The sequence below is a fragment of the Telopea speciosissima genome, chromosome 5, assembly GCF_018873765.1.
Source record: "Telopea speciosissima isolate NSW1024214 ecotype Mountain lineage chromosome 5, Tspe_v1, whole genome shotgun sequence".
Taxonomy (NCBI): domain Eukaryota; kingdom Viridiplantae; phylum Streptophyta; class Magnoliopsida; order Proteales; family Proteaceae; genus Telopea; species Telopea speciosissima.
Window position 1 is genome coordinate 65,457,429 of NC_057920.1, and position 23,685 is coordinate 65,481,113.

General features: G+C 39.3%; 1 protein-coding gene and 1 pseudogene across 1 annotated transcript; one reads left to right on the forward strand and one right to left on the reverse strand.

Moving 5' to 3' along the window:
• Positions 1-12,367: 12,367 nt before the first annotated feature.
• On the forward strand, positions 12,368-19,563 carry LOC122663282 (jacalin-related lectin 3-like). Its single transcript, XM_043858965.1, has 5 exons — positions 12,368-12,565; positions 12,768-12,911; positions 17,783-17,806; positions 18,933-19,172; positions 19,261-19,563. The coding sequence occupies exons 1-5, from the start codon at positions 12,368-12,370 to the stop codon at positions 19,561-19,563; spliced, it is 909 nt and encodes a 302-aa protein (XP_043714900.1).
• Positions 19,564-22,307: 2,744 nt separating this feature from the next.
• Positions 22,308-22,896, reverse strand: LOC122661632 (annotated as a pseudogene).
• Between the last annotated feature and the right edge of the window lie 789 nt (positions 22,897-23,685).

Sequence of the window (23,685 nt, forward strand, 5' to 3'; positions counted from 1 at the left end):
GTGCCAAACCCCTGGACACCTTTCTGAGGAATGCCCCAACACCTTGGTGGGCAATTCCAACACTGAGAATGTAAGTGCTCTCTACCAAAATAACCCATATAGCAATACTTACAATCCAGGATGGAGAAATCACCCCAATTTCTCATGGAATCAAGGGAACCAAGCAGGCCCATCCAACTTTAACCATCAAGGCCAGGTTGGTGCCCAAAGGACCAACTATGCACCACAAAGCCAAGGTATGTCTCCTAACCCCTTTCCCCCTCGTCCTCATCCAGGACCTTCTATTAATTCTGCTAGGCCTCCTCTCCTTGCACCTTATCAGCAACCCCCAGGGTTTACCAATATAGGAGAGGCAACAAGACTGAATGAGATGGACAACAAGATAGCTCTTCTCATGACAAGCCACAATAACATGGAAAAACAACTCAACCAGCTTGTCACAATCCTACATGAGAGGGAAACAGGGAAGTTACCTAGCCAGCCTGAGCCAAATCCTAGGCATCAGGTTCATATTCAGCAAGGTACCCAAGCTCCTCCAACCAATGTTGCACAAGGCCAACAGCACCAAAGGCCCTCCAGACAGGTAAATGTTGTTTATGCTTTAAGGAGTGGCCGTGAGTATCAACAGGCTAGTGCACCTCGGTCTTTATCATCTCATACTCCTGTTGACTCTCCCCCTTACGAAGAGGCCATTGAAGTGCCCTCTTGTTTGGTTTCGATGAACCTAAAGATATACGAGATGATTTGGTTGAGGAAACCAAAGAGGATTACATTGAGGAAGTTAAAAAGACCAACCACTGAAAGAATTTATACCCCACTGCCCCTTTCCCAAATAGGTTGGTTAGCAAGAAGTCTCCATACGTGGAGAAGATATTGGATGTGTTCAAGCGAGGTTCGGTGAATATCCCCTTGTTGGATGCTATTGCCCGGATCGCTTATGCTAAAGTCCTCAAAGACTTATGCACCCAAAGCGGACCACCAATGTGCCCAAAAAGGCATTCTTGGCTGCTAACATTAGTTCTCTAATCTCACGACTGTAGTGACCAAGCATAAGGATCCGGGAAGCCCCACCATCTCTTGCACTATAGGCCATACTACTATTGATCATGCCTTATTGGACCTTGGTGCAAGTGTGAACCTCTTACCCTTTCATGTCTACCAACAACTGGGATTGGGAGAACTGAAACCGACCAAAATTACTCTTCAACTTGCAGATCGGTCGGTTAAAGTTCCTAAGGGAATGATTGAGGATGTCCTGTTGAAGGTTGGGGAATTTATTTTTCCTGTAGATTTTATTGTTTTAGATACCCAACCCACTGCCAACTTCAAGGACCAAATCCCAATCATATTGGGTAGACCATTCCTAGCTACCAGTAATGCTTTAATCAATTGCAGGAATGGTCTCATGAAATTATCTTTTGGCAATACTTCTGTTGACTTCAATGTGTTTAGGTTGGGCAAGCAGCCTAACATGGATGAAGAGGTGCATATGCTTCAAGGATTTCCCGATGATATTGATACGTTCTTTGAGATTGATTTTGATTCGGAATTTCAAGAATGTATGCAAGAATTGGAGGGTGTTGATGATACTCCCTTATCTGAGGTCTGGAGCATCCAACCACCTTTGGAGCCCCTTGGACCCCCATCCACTTCCATTCCCAAATCCTCTATTATTGAGCCCCCCACATTAGAGTTGAAGGCATTGCCCTCCAACCTCAAGTATGTCTTCTTAGGACATGATCATACTCTTCCTGTTATTATTGCTTCTGATTTGACTTCTATTCAGGAAGAAGAGTTGATTAAGCTTCTAAAGGATAATAAGGAAGCCATAGGTTGGACCATGTCTGACATCAAAGGTATTAGCCCCTCCATTGTTCAACATCATATACATCTGATGGAGAGTTCCACACCTTCTAGGGAACCCCAAAGGAGGGCTAATCCTGTGATGAAAGAGGCAATCAAGAAAGAGATCCTAAAATGCTTGGATCATGGCATCATTTATCCTATTTCTGATAGCCAATGGGTGAGTCCTGTGCAGGTTGTGCCTAAGAAAGGAGGAGTCACTGTAGTTGAGAATGCTAATAATGAGTTGATTCCAACCCGTATCCAAACAGGATGGAGAGTGTGCATTGACTATAGGAAATTGAATGCGGCAACTTGGAAGGACCACTTTCCCTTACCTTTTATTGATCAGATGTTAGAGAGACTAGCTGGCCATGAATATTATTGTTTTCTTGATGGTTATGCAGGCTATAACCAAATTCATATTGCTCTAGAGGACCAACACAAGACCACTTTCACATGCCCTTATGGAACCTTTGCTTACCGGCGTATGCCTTTTGGGCTTTGCAATGCCCCTGCTACATTCCAAAGGTGCATGATGAGTATCTTTTCTGATATGGTAGAGCACTTCCTAGAGGTGTTTATGGATGATTTTTCTATTCACGGCTCTACTTTTTCTAATTGCTTGCATCATCTCTCTTTGGTTCTTAAAAGATGCATAGAAAAGAACTTGGTCCTGAATTGGGAGAAGTGCCACTTCATGGTAAAGCAAGGTATAGTTCTTGGTCACATTGTGTCCAAAGAAGGGATCAAGGTTGATAGATCTAAGGTAGACCTTATAGCCAATTTACCACCACCCAAGAGTGTGAAGGACATTCGATCTTTTCTTGGCCATGCAGGTTTTTATAGAAGGTTCATCAAGGACTTTAGCCAGATAGCTAGACCTCTCACCTCTCTTTTGGCAAAGGACTACCCATTTGATTTCTCTTCTGAGTGTCATGATAGTTTTGAGCAATTGAAAAGAGCGTTGACTTCAGCCCCCATTATTCAAGCTCCAATTTGGACAGTTTCATTTGAACTTATGTGTGATGCCTCTGATTTTGCTATAGGGGCTGTTCTTGGGCAAAGAATCAATAAATTGCCCCATGTGATTTATTATGCAAGTAGGACTCTTAATGATGCACAACTTAATTATACCACCACCGAGAAAGAATTTTTATTGTTGTGTTTGCTTTAGAGAAGTTTAGGCCCTACTTGGTTGGATCACATGTGATTGTTTATACGACCATGCGGCTATCAAATATCTTGTGCGAGAAGAAAGATGCTAAGGCTCGCCTCATTAGGTGGGTCCTTTTGTTACAAGAATTTGATCTTGAAATTAGGGATAAGAAAGGGTGTGAAAATTTGGTTGCGAGACCATCTATCCCGCTGCCTAATTCTTTTTGTTGATTCTCCAGTCAACGAGAATTTTCCGATGAGTATCGATGGCGGTGTCTAGTGAACCTTGGTTTCTTGACATTGTTAATTATCTGTTACTGGTGTGACACACGCACATTGGTCCACCCAAGAATAAGAATCGTTTCTTTTCACAAGTTAAGTATTTTTTTGGGATGATCCTTATCTTTTTAAGACTGCCAGGATCAAGTAATCCAGGAGATGTGTCCCTGATCATGAGCAACAATCTGTCTTATCTTTTTGCCATGATCAGGCTTGTGGAGGCCATTTTGGGCCTAATAAGACTGCGGCCAAAGTTTTACAGTGTGGATTTTATTGGCCTAGTCTGTTTAAAGATGCTTTTACTTATTGCAGGGCATGTTCTTCATGCCAATCCTTAGGGCGTCTTACTAAGAGAAATATGATGCCCCTCAACCCAATTCTGGTGGTTGAGGTGTTTGATGTATGGGGTATTGATTTCATGGGGCCTTTCCCTAACTCTTTTGGTAACTTGTACATATTACTTGCTGTGGACTATGTGTCCAAATGGATTGAGGCAGTTGCTTGTAAGACCAATGACCACAAGGTGGTTGTGAAATTTCTGAAGGAGAACATCTTCTCCCGTTTTGGTACTCCCCGGGCTCTCATTAGTGATCGGGGCAAGCATTTTTGTAATCGGCCTTTTGAGGCCCTCATGAAAAAATATGGTGTCGTCCATAAGTTGGCCACACCCTACCATCCCCAGACCAGTGGCCAGGTTGAGGTTTCAAATAGGCAGATCAAGCAAATTCTTGAGAAAACCATCAACCCGAACCGCAAGGATTGGTCTAACCGATTGGTAGATGCATTGTGGGCCCATAGGACAGCCTTCAAGACCGATCTTGGTCAATCTCCGTGCCGTCGGTGTATGGAAAGGCATGTCACTTACTGTAGAGATTGAGCACAAGGCCTTTTGGGCTATCAAAAAGCTTAACTTTGACCTACACACTGCAGGTGCCCATAGGAAACTCCAACTATCTGAGTTGGAAGAGCTTAGGAATGAGGCATATGAGAATGCCCGAATTTACAAGGAAAAAACCAAGGCTTTCCATGATAGGCACATTTTGAGAAAATCTTTTGAGGTAGGCCAGAATGTTTTGTTGTACAATTCTCGTTTGCATATCTTTTCAGGTAAGCTGCGTTCTAGATGGGATGGGCCCTATATTGTTCAAAAAGTTTATCCTCATGGGGCTGTTGAAGTCCTCAATCCAAGTACAGGAGCTACTTTCAAGGTCAATGGCCAAAGATTGAAGCCGTACATAGAGATGCCTACTCCAGTTGACGAAGAGGTCATGAATCTCCATGAGCCTCTTTACCTTGACCCCGATATCTGGTATGTATCCCTCCCTTGTCCTTATTCTTTCTTTTACGCATGCATTGAGGACCTTTGCATGAATTAAGTGTGGGGGTGTGTTAGACTTTAATTGTGAATTTTATGAATTTGAATTTTGTGAATTTTGATTGTGGCGATAGTTTTTAGGTATGTGCATAAGTCTCTTCGATTTACAAGCGAGAGAAAGAGGGAATTAGGTATCCTAGCATGCGAAATAATAAAAATCCCTTTTCAAGGCGGTAATTGGTTTGTATCCGGTGAGAGGGATTGAATTGAAAAATATGAGCGTTATTTCATTTGATGGCTAGATTCCTCTATGTGTTTTATGGACCCTTTGATCTTTTGGCTAGTAGTTGAGACCAATTTGTTTGTGGCAAGACAAGGCATGAAAGTGGAAGTGAATGAAAAAAAGAAAAAGAAAAAAATAAGGAATAGAAAAGAAAGTGGAATTCCTTGGGACTAGACAGGGCACTGTGCCTCATGAAGCAGGGTGACTTGATCGAAATTCCTTGGAAGGAAACTCAAAAAAAAAAACTCTTGCATCAATGTCTCAATGTCTTATGGATATATGCAAAAGCGAAGCTACCAAGTATTTAGGTGTACGGTGTATGCTCCACCATGTCATTTGAGAACAGATAGTGGAGTAGAAATAGAGTTTGTGGTTGAGAAAGAAAAAAAAACTTTTGCCTTAATGCCTGAAAAAAAAAAAAAAAAGTATGGTCAACAATACTCAATGCCTAAGTCTTTGGTTCCATCGATGCTATGGGGGGTTTACTTGAAGATGAGTAGTGTTCAGAAAATATGAGGAGATCCCTTGAACTTGATGCATGCTTGTTACTTGAATTGATGTGGGGTGATAAAATTCAAGTGTGGGGGAACCTTTGGCTCCTTAATCTTTAGTTGAGTATTTCTTTGAGATTGTGTGCCCTATCTTACTTATGCCATGAGAAAAATTTACATCATTCTTTTTGATTTATTGAATTTTGGGTGTATATTCACTGCAAACACCCACGAGACTCAACTCGTCCACTAGGGGTAACCTAGGGGTTCAAAGGCTTGTTGTACATGCTAAGTGCAACCGTGATTCCTACGAAAGTGAGTTAGGATTTTCTGCATTCTAGGTTAGTTTTTGTTTTTGCTTTACTTGAGGACAAGTAACGTTCAAGTGTGGGGGAATCTGATGAGCACATTTATGTGTGAAATTTTAGGGCATAAATTATACATTTTACCACATTGGACAGAGTTACTCGGTGCTTTCTTGTGCTTTTCAGGGTTTAGGTGAATTCTTGTGAAAATGAAGGAGATGATGCTAAGGAGATGTTTTTAAGCTTTTTAGAAGTGTAAATAGATGCATAGCCCATCGAGTCAGCTTCGCAATGGTTCAAACGACACTTAATTCTGAGTTGAAACGAAGAAGTTATGGCCGTTTCCGTAACGACGCGTGAAAATGGTCTGCAGGGGTTTATTTATAATTATTGACAGTCGGATGGGGACAAAGTGAAACGGAAGTTCGGATTTTAGGGGCCTTAATGAAATTATCAGAAGTTATATTTCCTGTACCCGAAAGATTCCATTTGGAAGGCTCGGACAGTCCAACTTCAACTTGAGATATCTTGGGCTCCCAACTCCGAATTGGATGAAATTTGGGTCTATTTTGTGTGATTTTTCGCAAGGAACACAATGGTGAGACTTATATAAGCACCCCATGCTCCACGTTTTTTGAAGGACAGAATGGGTATTTTATTTATTCTTGAAGGAATCCTAGTCATCACCCTTACTCTCTCTCTCCTCCAACTTCTCAAGGGCACTTACGAAATTCTACTTGGGATAGATTTATATTTTCTCATCTATGGAAGGTTGAAAAATCAAAGATGCTTTGATTTTATTGCTTGGAGAAGATATCTACAAAGAAAAGGAAGACTTGTTAAAATTGGAAGTTTATTTTTAGAAATAGAAGCTCTATGTAAACAATCTTCTCTTCTTCTTCTTTCTATTTTTTTTTCTTTTTTCTTTTTTCTTAGGATTCAAGGCATTGTAAAAGAGGAAAGGGAAGAGAATATTCTCTTTTCTTAGGGAATATTTCTCCTACACTTCCATCTTCTCTCTTCTCCTCTCTTCCACCTATAAATACCCCCTACCTCTCTTGTAAAAATTTGCTCATTCACTTAGTGAAATTTCTTCTCTTCTTCTCCTTCTAATTTGTGATTTTTGGCTTTTCTAAGTTCTAGTTTGCTTTTATAATTTTTAGTTAATGCTTATAATAGGTTTAGTTTATGCTTTAATTTCAATTTAAGTCTTCAATTGGATTGTAATTTCTTAATTCTAGTTTAGGTTTTAAGCCTTCTAGTCTAAGTTCTTAAGTTGATGACAAGACTTGAAGATTTAGAAGAGGAGGCCATGGTAAGTTTATGCAAGTATTCAAGCTTTTCATTTACATTCATGCAAGCACATCCGGGTTTTACTATCTAAACTCTCAATCTCATTCTCCATCTCCTCTATCTCTCTCTATCTTCTTCTTCTTCCCCCTCTATTTCTTTTATTTTAATTTTATATGGTTGTGGTTTATGGATGCATTTTTATTCCCTTATTTCTTTTTATGTGGTTAGTATGTGTGGCTGCATTTTTATTCCTTTCAATTCGCTTTAGTTTGATAGGTTAGATGCTCATGTGTTAGGACGCTGATTTAATCCCTTAATTTTGTTAGATGCTTATGAGTTAGGATGCATTGATTTTCGTTAGTTTAATTAGTTTAATTTAACACTTTAATTTGGTTCATTTTGCATTACTTTTAAGTTAGTTAAATAGAGTGGCATATATCTCCTCGTGTTCGACCCGTAGCTACGATTGACCCGTACGCTTGCGGTTTTATTTTAACTCAAACACTAACCAGGGGCTTAGGATAGTTTTAGTCAAGGTCGGTTGCAGGTGTGGTTTCAGAAAACTGAATCCGAGTGTAAAACCACATACCTGCAGAACCGAAAATTGAAGGGTTTCTCACTAGGGATTCATTTTCCAAGGGGTTTAAAGGTAGGGAGGCTTCAAGAAAGCTTCCTCCTAGGTCCATTAGGGTTCTAAGACCTCATTAGGTCCATGTAATCCCATGGATTTAAGAGAAAACAAAGAGAACCTAAATTAGGACATAATATGGTAGAAACCTTAAATTTCTTAAATGGAAAGAGATTACTTAGGCTTAGGGCTTGTAATGGAGTGAAATAACTCCACCATAATCTAGGTTTAGAGGTTCCATCGATTCCTTAGGTTCCAAGAGAACCCTAGGTCGAATTTCTCCCATTTCCCAAACCCCAAAACCCAAAATAGAAGAAAAGAGATGGGATTGAATGGCTTACCCACCCCAAGGTAGAAGGCTCCATGTTGAGGCTCCAAGAAGTGATCTTCAAACCTCCAACCAAGATTCTCCACCCTTCTTCCTCCTTTTCTCCTTCCTTCTTTCTTCTTTCCTTCTTTCTTCTTTCTTCATTCTCCTTTCTCTCCTCTTTCTCTCTTCCACGATTTAGGCTAGATGGGAGAAGAAATGAAAATGAATCCTTCTCCCCCCCCCTTTGTCTTATTTATAGAAAATGGGCCTTGGGTCCTTTAAGTTAAATGGGTCAATAACTAAATGGGCATGCCCACAGGTTTCAAATAGAAAAGAACCCACTTGGGGATGGGTCCATCCACCATGGGATTATAAGCCCATCACACGCTCCCTTAAATAAGGGGGACCCACAAATAGAATATTCCCAACTCAACTAAAATAGCCCGGGCGGTCCCAATCTTGACCCGCACTTCAAGGGCATCGAGGAAAAAGATAAATAAATAAGTCAAGGGCTAAAACTTACTTCTCCATTGCCATGGTGTGTCAATGGTAAGCCCGTATCATGGTCAATAATTTGTAACTGGGTTTGACCACCAGTGAGAACAGCTCACCAGCACGTGGCAGTGATAACCACACGTCACGGGGAAGAAATAATAATTAATTATGACCTGGGGTGCGGGTATAACAGGTTGTATTGGATAAATTACCCCCTGATTTTCTTTTTAAAAGATTGATTATTTTACTATTTTACCCTTTGTTTGTACCATTTCACTAATACGGTATTGACACAATATTGGGATCCTAGTTTGAAGAATCGGTATTGGATCGGTCAATTTGCATCAATATCGGTTGAGACAATACCGATTTCTGCCCATCTCGGTGGACCAGTACAGACACGGTAAAAATTTATATTAAAAAATCTAATTTTTTTGAAGGAAGCAGGAGTAAACCTAACCGAACTGGATCGGTAGAGACCGATATCGATTATTAAAACTTGTGGTTTTAGTGCATGGTATTGGATCAGGTATCGGTCACTTGCAAAACCAATATGATACCAATACGGTATCGCAAGGATCAGCTGTAGTTGACAAAATTGGCCCTGATTTTCTTTTAAAAGAGGATATTTGACCGTACCCTTTGTTTGTACCATGTCATCAATACAATATTGGCACAATATCCATGGCGATACGGATACGTATCGAGGACGATGCGATAATACCTCAGACCATGTTAACCAGTCTCATCAAAACTTTCAAATTAAACTTTAACGATTTGTAGGTAAAGTTTGAAAACGGTTCGGACATGATTTAAATATTCCTATCTTAATTACCTATTTTTTTTGGATAATAATCTTACTCCTATTAGAACTGAATAACATTTTATGGATTCATAAAAAAGAGGGAGAGAGGAAAAAAGAAAAATAGGAGAAGGTCATTGGAGAGGATTCTTCTTCTTCTTCTTCTTCAATGTCGTTCATTGGTGAGGATCCGGACTCATAACCCTCATAGCTTATTATCTATAAAGCCAAACTATTTTATTTCTTGTCCGATCTTCTTCTTCTTTTGTTATGTAAATCAGCAGAGTGCTACAACTGTTAATATTAATTCTCTATCGACGTCCCAAAATGAAAAAAGGAAATGGATGAGATGATGGTGAAGGTGGGTCATTCTCTCGGAGGAGAGGAACGTGGCAATCGGTGGGATGAGAAAGACCGAAGCAATCTAACCCAGATCTTCATATCCTACGACAGTTCATGTATAAGGTCCATACAAACTGCATACATCAATCTTGATGGGAAATTGCAACTTTCTAATAAACATGGCGGAAACGTACATACTTTCACAACGGTGAGTCAACACATCAGAACACAAATCTTAATTTCTTGTTCGATCGATCTGTGCTACAGCGCAGGCTGCGGCCAGGCACATGGGGGTGGGCGCTATTAGAAACATATTGAAGATTGCATAAGATTAAGATGCTGATTCCTAATATAACTAAACTATTTGCCTAAAATGCTGTTCAGATAAGGATGAAAGATCCTTCTCTTATTCTAATATTAATATTCCTAATATATCTCTAATAGGCACTGACCACCCTGCCCTCTGAGTGGCAGACCCATGTGTCTGGGCGCAGCATAGAGAATATTCTCCAATAATAGATTCATCAGTAGAAGTGAAAGGCGGCCAATCATTAATAATTCTTAATTTGTTGTTTTGGTTAATTTGTATTTGCAGGTTGAGATAGATTATTCCTCCGAGTTTCTTACTGGTATTAGTGGTTATTACAAATATTTACCCAAATTTCCCATTGGTTTTAATATATTGAGTTCTCTCACTTTTGAAACCAACCGAAGAAAGCTTGGACCGTTTGGGAAAGAGGAAGGCAAGCACCTCTGCATTGAGATGGGAACTAAGCGATGCTGCTTTGGAGGATTTTATGGAACTTCAGATATTTCCTATCTGTACTCAATCGGAGTGAAGCCTACCAATCCCTTTGATGATAAACCTCTTATTATTCCTTCCATTATTGTAAAAGGTAGGGAAGAATCTCATGATCAGCCTTTGGATATAATAGAAAGATTAGTTTCTCAACTCGTACGGTCAAATCTCATATATTAATTCAAATCTTTTTTTTTTTTTTTTGAAAAGGAATTCAAATCATTTACATATTTTTATTATTTTTAAATCTGTACCGCAGATCTGTATTGGTACCGACAAACACCGATACTAATCCAATACTGGTTTAATCTTGTACATCACATTTCACTATATTATATCGATCCAGATCGGTATGGGTGAATACTGTTATCATGCCCGATACCAATTCTTATAGCCATATTCGTTTCGTGTCGGCCCCCTTGCCCATATTTATAGATTTAAAACAGGAGAAAGTTAATGTCAATTAGTTAAAATGCGTCGTTCAACTAAAATTGGGGACTTTTAGCTCAAAACCCATTGCCATTGATATTATGGCAACCTAAAGATTGGGATAATAGCCGGGCAATTGTCTCCATTAGCTTTCATGACATAAGTAAACTCATTATAACAATGAAACACTAGATTGGATCAAGAGAGGGTGTAAATTGGTCGATCCTGGTCAATTTCAGTCAGGGCTTCGACCTAATCGGTCTCCATCAATTTAAGGCCCCATATTGTTGTCGCATTGTTTAGTTAATCAAGTCTCATAGGCTAGGCTAAGACACATTTATAGTTGATTGGTTGGTCAGTTAGCAGTTTATAATCTGGTTCAAGTTAGTAGCTAGGGCTACACTTGGTCTTTAAACTGGCTGACTGAGCAAATTGGTTTGTAAATAGGCAATAAACAAGTTGATCAAGTTATAAATGGATGATCGGGTTATAATGGTCTGTCTCTATCTGTTACCAGTATTAGTCATTCGATTCCAATAAGGTGTTCATTAGGCTACAAACTAGCACATGAACACCCAAATAATAATATGTCTAGAATGCAGACTTATCAATATGAAAATTTTTAAAAATAAAAAATTCATTTGGTACTTCAATTTCTGAGAATAGATTCTCTATATTTCTTTGGGAAAGGGAAAGAATGGAAGTGACAGGGGTGGAGACGGATTGGGGCTGGTGATAATGGTGGTGGTGGTGGTGATGGTTAGAAAAGAAGAACGTTAGTGTTTTACTTTAACAAGAAATGTTTGCTTTGCCCATAAAATTAACCATGGCTGGTTTCATCAAAGAGTAAGAATGAAATCAATTTTAATTTCAAAATTGAAACAACTCCACATCTATTTCAAATTTTCTATTCTATTTTTTTTCTTCCTATTTTCCTGAAATAAGATTCATAAATCAAACTGAACAATTTTTTAAATAGAAATTACCTAATGAAATTGAAATAGAAATCACACTAAATGAACCCTTTTGATTTATTAATATCTTAGAATTCTAACTGTACATCGTTTCCTTTTTTTTCTTTTTTTCCAAACTGCGTAACTGACATGAATTTCCTTTTTTAAAAGATTATACAACCGCTGGGATTGGGGAGAGATCTACAGGTAAAAGACTTTAAATTTAATTCAAGCTCTTAATTTGGAACGGTTTTTATTTTTTATTTTTTCTTATAAAAACCCCCCAAAACCAACTTCATTCCCAGTGTCCTTCGTGTATGAGACTTGACTCTGCAAGTGAGGCAGCAGCGGTCGACTTCTTCTGGAACCTACGTTCGCTTCGGCAGAAAAAGGTCAGAATCTCTATATTTCTCTCTCTCTCTTCTCTCTCTCTCTCTCTCTCTCTGCTTGTGGTTAGGAACAACTGTACTGCAACCTTGTCTATTTCCTTTGGTAAGTTTTGTGGGTTTGTTCTTTTGCTTGCATGCATCACAAAGGGTTCCAAATTAAAATCTTCCCCTTCTGATTTTGGTGTTTGATGTTTTGCCTCTAAGGGGCCTGCAGCTCTTAATTTTAGTTCTCCAAAAAAAGAGAAGGGAAGGGAATGGAGATGATTGTGAAGGTGGGTCCATATGGGAAAAGACAAGGCAATTTATGGAATGACAAAGGCCAGAGCATGCTAACCAATATCTTCATATCCTATGACACTATAAGGATAAAATCCATACAAACTGCATACATGCTGGGTGGGAAATTGCAACTATCCGATAAACATGGTGGAGATGGAGTTATGTTCAAAACGGTGAGTGGCTTTCTGGGGATTTGTCTCCTTCTCTGTAGCATGATACGGAATGTAGTGCTTCGGGGTGTTGGATTGTGTGTTCAAGCACTGTGGGTCGTTTGATGTGTGTTACACTTCCTATCGCCGCTACAGAGGAGCCCAACACGCTTTCTGATTCTTCTCTTTCACGCTTACTCTGTTTTGTTTCTGGTTAATTTTGCAGGTTGAGATAGATTATCCCTCTGAGTTTCTTATTGGAATTACTGGTTACACCTCTGCTGATGGCTTGACTGATGATAGCGTGGACGTAATTAACTCTTTGACGTTTGAAACCAACAGGAGAAAGTTTGGGCCGTTTGGGCCAGAGGTTGGCAATCACTTCTGCATTCAGATGGGGACTAAGCGATTATTTGGAGGATTTTATGGAACTTCCGGCTCAAACTGTCTCAACTCGATTGGAGTTTATATGAAGCCTATCAGTCCTCAAGACTATGCCAAATTATATACACCCATCGCTCCTACCCCTATTACTACCCCTGTCGTCGTTGGTGTCGTTCCTACCTCTTTTAGGGCCGTTCCTACCCCTAATAATACTACTACCCCTGTCGTTAGTGCCGTTCCTACCACTAGTACTGCCCCTTTTGTTACTAACCCTCTGCTCAGTGCATATGGTAATGCTTTTAACCGAAAATAGTGAAACTATCACCTTAATTCCCTTCCTTCATCTCACTACTCCGGACACTCTATCCCCTCTCCAACCTTTACTTAATGTGATTTCCCGTCCTCTTCCACCTTGTCAGCTCAGGGAATACCCTTCTTAAGAAAGTTTTTTTTTTTTTTATTTGTAGTCATGCTGATAAACCTATTTAGAACTCTTTTCATATTTGATTATTATACTTTTCAAGTATAGTCTATAGAGAAAGCTGAGACCGTGTGCAAAGATGACCACCCCACCCCTTGTTGAATGCCTTTGTGTGTGTTTCATTGGCCGGCCCCCATGCTGATGTAGTGGTCACGCAATTGGGCAGTGATTCCCCTCCCTAATATGAGATCTCTGTTTGTTCATGCATGTGGCCCTTGCACCAACGCAGGGCCAATGAGAATGTATGCTAGGGCAGCAATATGGATGAGATTTTTTATTTTACGAGGTAGAAAATGATAATTTTGCATGATATTTTTTTTTTCATGGATGTGGGATGATAATTTCACGTATTCTTGTATCATGGCCCAAGGTTCACGAAACTGGGCAGCATTCTTTTTGTCATCCCAAAGTTTAATTATTTATACCTAAATTATTTTTAGGTACCCTGTGGTTAGCAAATGTTACATGCGAGGTATCTCATGTTTAACCAATATTACATTTGAGGTTTTTTATTTTTATTTTTATTTTTATAATTCCAACTTCACCTAGTAATTTTTTCTTAATTTGTTTCAAATTTGGATTCTCTTCATTGAAATTTATAAATGGGTCTAGCAAAAAGTTCATGTGTGTTGTGCAATCACCAGTATGGGTTGACCTCTCCCTTCCTCTAGTTGTTTATTTATTTATTGGGAATTGGGAGGGGGAAGGTACCAGTCAAGAGACTCGAACTCAAGACCTTTGGTTGTTTATATTATTTGTTGCTATTGTTGGAAGTGTGTTAATCAAATCCAAATATTTAAATTAAGGGAAAAAGTTCTCTGTCCTATGCCAGCACTCCCATGAGTCTATCTCTCTCCTCCCCATGTGAAAAGACACCTCTACCCCTTATTTTAAGGAGGAGAGAGATAGACACATGGGAGTGCTGGCGTACGCCACACTCCCGTACAGAAAACTGCTTCCCTTAAATTAAGTTATACAATTTATTTAATTATTTAATGTGATTTATTATTGACCTCAAGTAGTCCATAGGTCTTTTAGCTTAAATTTCTTCACAACTAGCTTTACCTGTGGTTAATGATGGTGTGTTTTAGCCCATCAACGGTTTGTGTCTCATTAGTTATATATTGGTGCATTGGATTCACAATGTTTGGTTGTATTCGATAAAGATGACCATCATAGAATCTTCTACCTTAAGTGGGTGAATATCGATGAGGGAGAATTCTGTAATAGATTGGACATAAATCCAGAATCGGGTTCCAGGGTTGAGGCCGTAGACTTGGCTCAAGAATTATGAATATTAAATTACTAGCAATGATTTGAATGGGTGGTACTGGTTTCAGGAAATCATGACAATGTGTTACTCCAACCAGCTTACCATCATTTTTGCTTACTAATTTGGCATGTGAGACGACTTCCAACAATGTTTTCAACTTTGGGTTTGATCTCCCAAGGGGCCTTCGGTGAATTCTCTGGGAAGACAGAATTGGTTAACAATTCTAAGGAAATAGGTTTTTTTCTGTTTAGTTTCTGATGTAAGGGCTTTGGGTATTTTTTTAGAGTGTTTAAGAGTCTTTATTATTCTTCTCTGGGTTGGGGTAAGGCGGCTATGTCTTGTACTTGTTTTTATTACCACTTTACTTAATAAAATCTCAGGGATCTCCCTGGATCCCAGATAATATTCGGGGTTTAAAGAAAAAAGTTTATTATTTGATTGTTTTTGCCTTGTTATGGTCTATCAATGTGGAGAGATTATACAATTAGCCTATTATGGCCTGACTCTAAAGTTGAAGAATGAAGGTGTTAATTGTGCCACTACTTGCTCAACCTGTGATTGGGGACATATCTCATATAACCATTTTTTTTTTTTGAAATGTTCTTTTCATTTTATTTATAGGAAGATCAATATTGTAGTTGACTCCTTAGCTAGGAAGACTTTGTTCCGAACAAGACAGTTTGGCTTGATTCAAGTCCATGCTTAACGGAATTTTGTGATCTGGCATCTATGAGTTTTGCTCGTTTTCATGAATAGTTTGTTTACCAAAAAAAAGTGTTAATTGTTGCATATTTGTTTTCACCTTAATCTTTCTTTTCTTCTTTTTTTTTCTAATTAAAAAATAGATTTTATTAAAGAAAAATGTTGCAAAGAGCTTGAGATAAATTTGAGAACTTTTAGCTCAAAACCCATAGCCATTGATATTATGACACCCAACATAGGAGTACACAAAGTTACTATTTAGCTCCCAATGAAATACCAAATGCCACCCAAGCAAATGCCCCCCGCACTGGTGCAAGGCTACATGACCAACAACGATCTCTTACGTACCCTAAAGATAAATACGGTTTTTTCATATTACAAACTAGGCTGGAAAAAACTATATTAGAATAACTTTCAATATTTTAAAAATCTACTCTTACCTTTACATTAAATACCAAATTAAGTAACTTTTGAAACTAAATAGCAAGAGACAATTAAAAAGAAGAACTACACTTCTACATACATTTGTAGAGATGTCATTAAAAAAGTTGGAGTTGTGGACAACCAATTTGATTGTCTTTCAGATTATACCTGAATCTTAAGAAAAGTGGGGATAATGGCAGGTCCATAATGGCATCTCTAATCTCAAGGAACTGAATAGGTCTATTGCTTAAAATTTTGAAATAGAACTTAGAACAATGCGTACCTAGTGCAACCGTAAGGTTGTTCCATTGTGACTAAGTTGTCATGAGTTCAAGTCTGAAAAGAGCCTCTCTGAGAAAGCAAGAGTAAGATTATCTACATTATAACCCTCCCTCGGGCTTGGTGACAGGAGCCTCGTACATTCCATTGAGTACACTTTTTTTTTGATAAATTACTTGACACACCCTAAAAATCTTCCTATAATGAACTCATCCCGTCTTATTTGAAATTACACATCTGTCTCCAAGATTTACTTTTTCTAACTTGTAATATAGTCGTTTAATAAAGAAAGACGGATGTTTATTTTCAGAGGGGGCGAGTTAAGTATAGGAAGATTCTCTTTTTCGTATATACTCTTTTTTCTTTTTCTTTAGACTCTCGAGCTCATCTGCTTTGTTTACTTTTGGAAAAATTTCACGGACATCCCCTAAAAGTATCTAATATCTTTGAAACTTATCATATTTAGTCAAAATGTCACAGACACCCCCTATTTTTATGAATTTGTTTCAATTTAATCCATTCCGTTAGTCTCTGCAGTTAAGTGTCTGTTAATACTTTTTAAATGACGAAATTACCCTTACCACAATGAAATCCCTATAATACCTTTAATGATGAATTAATGATGTTAGAAATTAATTTTTCAAAAAGACAATTTTGCCCTTGTTTTTATTCAATATTATTTTTTTTATTCCTTTTTTCTCCCTTTCTTCTTTACCTTCTCCTCCTTGTCATTCTCCTTCTGCTGTTTCTTCCACCGCCGCCACCACCACCACCACCACCACCACCACCACCACCGCCACCCCCTCCAGCCCTCCTTCTCTTGCTCCCCTGCAACCCCGCCACCACCCTCTCCAGTCTCCCCCACCCGACCATGCTCTAAGCTATCCAACTCCATAAAAACCCTAACTCTACAAATTAAGAATAAAACCCCAATACAACTCATTCTCTTCATCTTCTTCAATCTGACGGTGGGGCTTCTTCTTCTTTCCTCCAACTCTAACTTTCTCTCTCTGCTGCAACTCTCGGAGACGGCAAACGGCGACAACCCAGCCCTCCTCTCCTCTTTCAATCACTCGATGCCAGGGAGGCAGGATGAAAGCGTTGTTATTTGAACAAAACAAAAACTTTGTTGTCGTAACGCTCTCCTCCGTTTTTTTGGTTTTTTTTTTTCATTTTGGTGGTTTTATGGAGAGAGAGAGCTTTCTTCTTCTTCCTCAGTAGTTTTCAGTACTGAATCCTCATCCTGTGTCCAATTTCTTTTTATTTTACTTTGAATCCGTTTCAGAAAAGGAGAAATGAGGCGAACATTTTGAATAATTTTTGGTCAATTAAAATTGGAAAAGAGAACAATTTACAAATACATAAAACCTGGGAAACAATCACTATCTTTCTGAGTAGAGAAGATCCTTTTCCTTTATCAAGCTTTTAATTCAGTTTTTCAGTTTCAGTTACGATTTCAGTCTTTCAACTTCCGCTTTTCCCAGATTCCAGAGCTCACTTGACTTTTGGTCTTCGTGACCCACAAGAAAAGAATTCAAGAAACCTGTGGAAATCTCTCTTGATTATCTTTCTAGTTTTCATCTGACGGTGGGGCTTCGGCTTTGTTCTTGAAGATTTGATAGAAATAGTAATAGATGCCCTCCGAAGTCTTCAAAATTCTTATATTCTGTTTCCAACGATTTCCTGTGCGATTTTTCAGGTGCCTGCTTCTCTTCTGAATAAGGTAGGCTTTCGATATTCATCCAAAAAAAATCGGTAGGCTTTCGATCCCTTCCTTCCTTCTGGTCTGCGAAGGTTGTTGTTTTTCAGAATTTTTCAAAATTTCATTTATTGTTTCGATTTTGATTTTGTTTTTGATCTCCTGTCGAATTGACTTAAGGGTTTGAAACATATGAGAATAGAGGATACCGGTATCGCTAGGGTTTATGTCGGGAATTGATCAAAATTTGTTTTAGACTTCTGTGATCTTCAGTTCCTGCAATATCATCGAATTCATTGTGTTGAGACGCAGCGTGCCAAACAGAGAGGGTTTGAGACCACTGCACAATCCACCTAAACCTTCGGTTCTTATAACCTTGAGGATTTGCATTAGAGCGCCACCGCCATGAGAGGGAGGATGGGATTGGGAACCCTTAACCTCTCCGATGGGTTCTCCGGTAGCGAGTGGTGGATTTTGAACTCCGGCAGGCTCTCGTCCCTCTCGCAAGCAGGTTGCAGAAGAAGTAGGTAGAGAGGAGAGAGAATAGAGAGGAGCGTGAGAAGAAAAGTGAAATTTTTTTTTTAATGGAATGAGAGTTTTTTATTTAAATAACTAAGGGGTAAAATGGATATTTCATCTTTGGATACTAACTGTGCTTAAGGTGTCTATGACATTTTGACCAAATATGGTAAGTTTTTGAGATATTAGATACTTTTAGGAGGTGTCCGTGAAATTTTCCTTTTTCTTTTCTATCTCCAAGATTTACTTTTTCTTTTCAAACGAAGATGAGTGGCCGTGGGTGAATCCTTCTCCGAGAAGGAAAACTTTCCCCCTTCTTTTTCATATAATAAAACCCCCCAGTCTCCTTCCTTAGTCTCTGAAACTGGACTCTGCTAGTGTGGCAGCGGCGAGCGTCGACGGTCGACTTCTCTTGTAGCGTACTTTCCTTCCTCCGGTAAAAGGTCAGAATCTCTATTCTCTCTCTTCCTCTCTCTCTCTCTCTCTCGTTTGATCAAATACCAGATTCTTGATTCAAAGCCGAAACTTTCCCTTTCCCCTTCTTTTTTAACCAATGCAAATTACTCACCTAAAATTGTTCAAATTTGAAATGTGAATATGTGAATTCCTTCTCTTTTGCTTTGCATCACAGAGACTCCAAAATCTTCTCTATATGGATCCCAAAAATGGAATGGAGATGATGGTAAAGTTTGGTCCTCGTGGGTGGGGTGGATTGGGCACTCACTGGGATGACAAAGGCCAAAGCATGCTAACCCAGATCTTCATTTCCTATGACAGTAAAAGGGTATATTCCATACAGACTGCTTACATGCTGGATGGGAAATTGCAATTATCCAATAAACATGGCGGAGATGGAGATATGTTCAAAACGGTGAGTCAACACAGTAACACATAAAGCTTTCCTGTTCTTCTGATTCCAGAATATAATGATTCTTTGTTTCTGGTTAATTTTTTTCCAGGTTGAGATAGATTATCCTTCTGAGTTTCTTACTGGTATTAGTGGTTACAAAGATTCTCTCTTCAGTGATTATATGGTTAAGTCATTGACGTTTGAAACCAACCGGAGAAAGTTTGGGCCGTTTGGGCAAGAGGAAGGCACGCACTTCTGCATTGAGTTGGGAAGTAAGCGATTCTTTGGAGGATTTCATGGAACTTCGGACTCAAACTATCTCTTATCGATTGGAGTTTATGTGAAACCTATCAATCCGTCGGAGGAAGAGACTAAAATACAAAGTACAGTACCAATTAAAGCCCGTCGTTAAGGAGTAACAGTTTTGGGAACCATTTATTAACAGTTTTACGGTTTAAACAGTTCGATTTGATTTCATTAAATGGTGTCTATTTGATTTTGGCATATTTATGTACATCTAAGAGTATTAAACGATCTATTATTAACTGTTTGGTTTGGTTTAAATTTTTTAATTACATAAACTAAATCGTTATTAAATGATTTCACCATTTCGATATAAATGATTCGATTAAGTTTTGATAAACGATTTCAGTTTGATTTTGACATCTTTAATTAAAATACCAAAAAAAATAATTTTTGAGTAGAATGATTGTAAGAATGGAAAAGACTATGTACATGCGTTGATCTTAGTGTTCCTTTACTTGAGACATAATTATCAAGCCTCCTTGATTTTCAAAAAATTGTTCTCCATGCTTTCATCGTATCTATAATGATGAAATTGTTTGCGAATTTTTGCATTCATGCCTTCATCATAATCACTCATAGAGTCACAATTACAAGTTTGGACCAGCCATGGAGTGGAATCTGGCCACGTTGTCATACACTAATGATACGGTCAAGACTAGCCTAGGTACCAGCCACATTGTTAATTGACCTTGGGATATAAGAAAACAAAGAACTCTCGAAATTTTTTTTTAAGATGTTGTTGTCCTAGACAACAGGTAAAACATCCAAAGGAGGGCTAGATGAAGAGGTTAGGTGCATAATAAGTTCTTTACAATCTGATTTGATTAGTGGGTGATTGCAACAGTTTGATAGAGCATGTAGGAGACCAAAGCGGACTGCATAGCTTTTGCCTGAAGAATGTTAGATTCACAATCGAACCCGGCACCTTTGTAGTGCGGGGGTGTGTTACAAATCTTGTGGTGTGGCACCAAAGCTCGCCAGATGGACAAACTCTCACTTGGACGGCACAGATCAAATTGGAAATTCGGATTTCAAGATTAAGAAATCCTCCTGTCCCAAACATGTACCCTTGTATTACCTTTCCATACTTGTATTCTTGTACTAAACATGTACATAACCTCTCTTAACCTATAAATAGAGGTCGTCTCCCTTGCATTCATACACACAGATAATACTAATACAATATGATTCCAATTCTTCTATTAACGTGGAACTCCAACAAAAACCCCCTTTGTCTTTCGTTTTTGAGACTCGACTCTGTAAGTGAGGTAGCAACGGTTGACTTTTCCTGGAGCGTACTTTTCATTATATCTTCAAAAATGTTAGAATCTCTCTCTCTCTCTAGTGTTAACCAAATCTTGGCAGACCCGATTCAGGTTTGGCACCCACTGATGGGGCAGCCGATTGGACCATTTGGGTTGGCCACATAAGGAAGTGGCCTTCCTCTTTGGGTCTCTTCCCTCTATGTGTGTCTTATTTAGAGTGGAACACTGTGAGGAGGTGGAGACTGATTATGTATAAATATAATTAAGTCATCCCAAAACCTAATTACATTCTTGCACCACTGAGATCTCTCTCTCACTCTCAATCTTTTTTAACAAGTTACATTTGTTCTCTTTGGGATTCCATCTGTCCCCAAGGATTTGTAGTGTGGAGTTCTCCGTGGAGAAGCCTTTCAAGATATCTAGAGATTGAAGACAATCGTTCAAGTTCGTAAAGCGTATAACCAAATCCGTACAAGATCCGTATGCTGTGTTTCCATTTCCATTCAGGTAACACCCTAAGGGGTGGTGATTTATTTACATTGACATTGGAGTCATTAGAGTTTTGGTTCGCTTTCAGAATGGAAATAAAGAGATATGAATCTTCTTGGGGTTTCTTGAGATCCGCAACCAACGGTGGTGTATGTAGCCATGGCAACGCGCGTGCACCGCAATTGGCTGTTGCATAGAGGCTAACATGTGCATGCTTGGTGCTGCCGCCCCGTTGGCCCCTAGCGCTACTGTTGAGCAAATCCCCCTCCTGTGCCTGCACCTTGTTGGTCCACCTACCCACGGCCTACTATTGGTTCCTCTCGCGCGAGTACTTCTCATGTCTTATACCTATATGATCAACCCTTTGAAAAATAAAACTTTGCATTAATCTTGGAAAAATTACACTGTGACCCCTTAAGGTTTGTCTTAAATACAGAGCGACCCCCTGTGTTTTGAAAACATACAACCATACCCCCTGAGTGGATGGTGTTAAATAATTCAATGTAAAATGCCGACTTTGCCCTTTTCTATTATCATTAACAAAAAACTATTAAATAATACAATGTAAAATGCCAACTATGCCCTCTTCAAATCCTCTTTCCTCTTTAACCCTTTCTTCTTTCTTCTTCTTCTTGATTTTCTTCTTTTCTTCTTCTCCTCCTTCGTTGTCTTCGTTGCTTTCATCGCCGCCATTCCAACCAACCCAGTAGCTCCAGGCTTCTTCCAGGTATAGAGAACCCCGTAATCAATAACCCATCTCAATTTCTTCAACCTTCCCATCTCCTAAAACCCTAACCTATCACAACCGAAACCTTTCTTTTCATTTTCACCTCATCCACTCCATTAAACCCACGTAACCCACTCACCTGAAATTCCCTTCTTCTCACCTTTCTCCTAAAACCGATTCCCCTTTTCCATTTTGTTTCTGATTTCACCAACAACCAACCCAATTTCTTTCTTCTTCTCCACCAAGGCCGTGCCCCTGGAAATCAGGATGACGGGTTCTGTGGATATTGTTGCTGATCTCTGAAGAACTCTCTTTTGTATTTTTTCCAGCCAAATTGAACTGTTTTAAGGATTTTCATTTTAAGAAACATAGGAATTCAAGTTAAGGAAATCAACCTAATGAATATACCAAACAACATTTTCTCCCAAACATATCTTTCTACCTAACAGGGAAAGAACAAAACCCTCCAAAATTCTGATAAAATAACAATCCACAGAGCAAAACTTCACTAGAAAATGGGAAGAAATGGCTTCCTGCTCAAGGTCCAGCATCAGAATCCCTCAGTCGAAAAGACTAAAGCCCATGTCATCATCTGATTCCTCTTTCTCTTCCACCTTCTCTTCTTTCTATGGCTCATCTGCAGCAGGTGCTGCACCACCACCGCCGCTGCCAGCACTTGCAGCCACAGCAATGGCAGCACCGCCACCAGAAGGCACCAAAGCAAACTTTTCCCTTCCAGATGCAAGCAACTCTGTAATATCTTTACCCTTAACTTCAGCAGCTCAATTCTATCATCTTGAACATCAGCCCCAACTGATCCAAGAATGTTCTTCAATTCAACTGCAGAAGGGCGCGCTGGTGTTTCCGCTCAGAACAGTGAGCAAGTAGGCAGCGATAACCTTCATCTCTGCTCAGAAAACTGAGATAAGTTGTCACACACAGAGAGAGAGAGAGAGATGCAAATGTGGCACAAGTCTACAACTCCCCGATCTCTGAAGAACTCTGTTGTAGGTACCTTCGAGTAGCAGGAGAAGGGAAGGGGAAGAGGAAGGGGGTGTGAAGTTCGGGCTGCCCTAAGGGTAAAATGGTAAGCTCACACCCCATTAGGGGTATATTTGTCAATTTAAGGCATCAAAGACCAACACATCAGCAAACGGGAATGCTCTAACGGATGGGGGCTAAGTGTAACAAGTACCCTAAACTCAGGGGTGCTGGCTGTATATTTTCAAAACACAAAATGTCGTTCTGCATTTAAGATAAATCTCAGGGGGTCACAGTGTAATTTTTCTTTAAAAAAATGGGTTGCAAAAGCAAACCAGACGTGTGAGACTTGAGATGAAATTATGAAACTAACTGAGGTGAAGGCGGGTACTGGGTGGATTAAAATCCTCTACAATGCATAATCCGGCGAAGCACTGGCGGAGCGCCCTTTACTGATCAACACCTTGCAAAAAAAAATCTAACGGTTCTAATTGTTTTCTCAACTCTCACCCCATGTTACGACCCGGTTTGAGGAATACCCGCCCCAACTGAAAAGAAATGGGTACCAACACGTTGCCTAAAATCAGGATTTAAAATGGAAAAAAAAGATTTCCCTCCCTCTTTCCTCTCTCTCTCTCTCTCTCTCTAAGAGTCCCAGCATTCGGTTATTTCCTCTCTCGACACAAAAGTACAGAACGTCGCTCTTGAGAGAAGCTCGCTGAACCCCACTATCAATACAATTGGTGGGACTCTGTAGCAAGTTAAT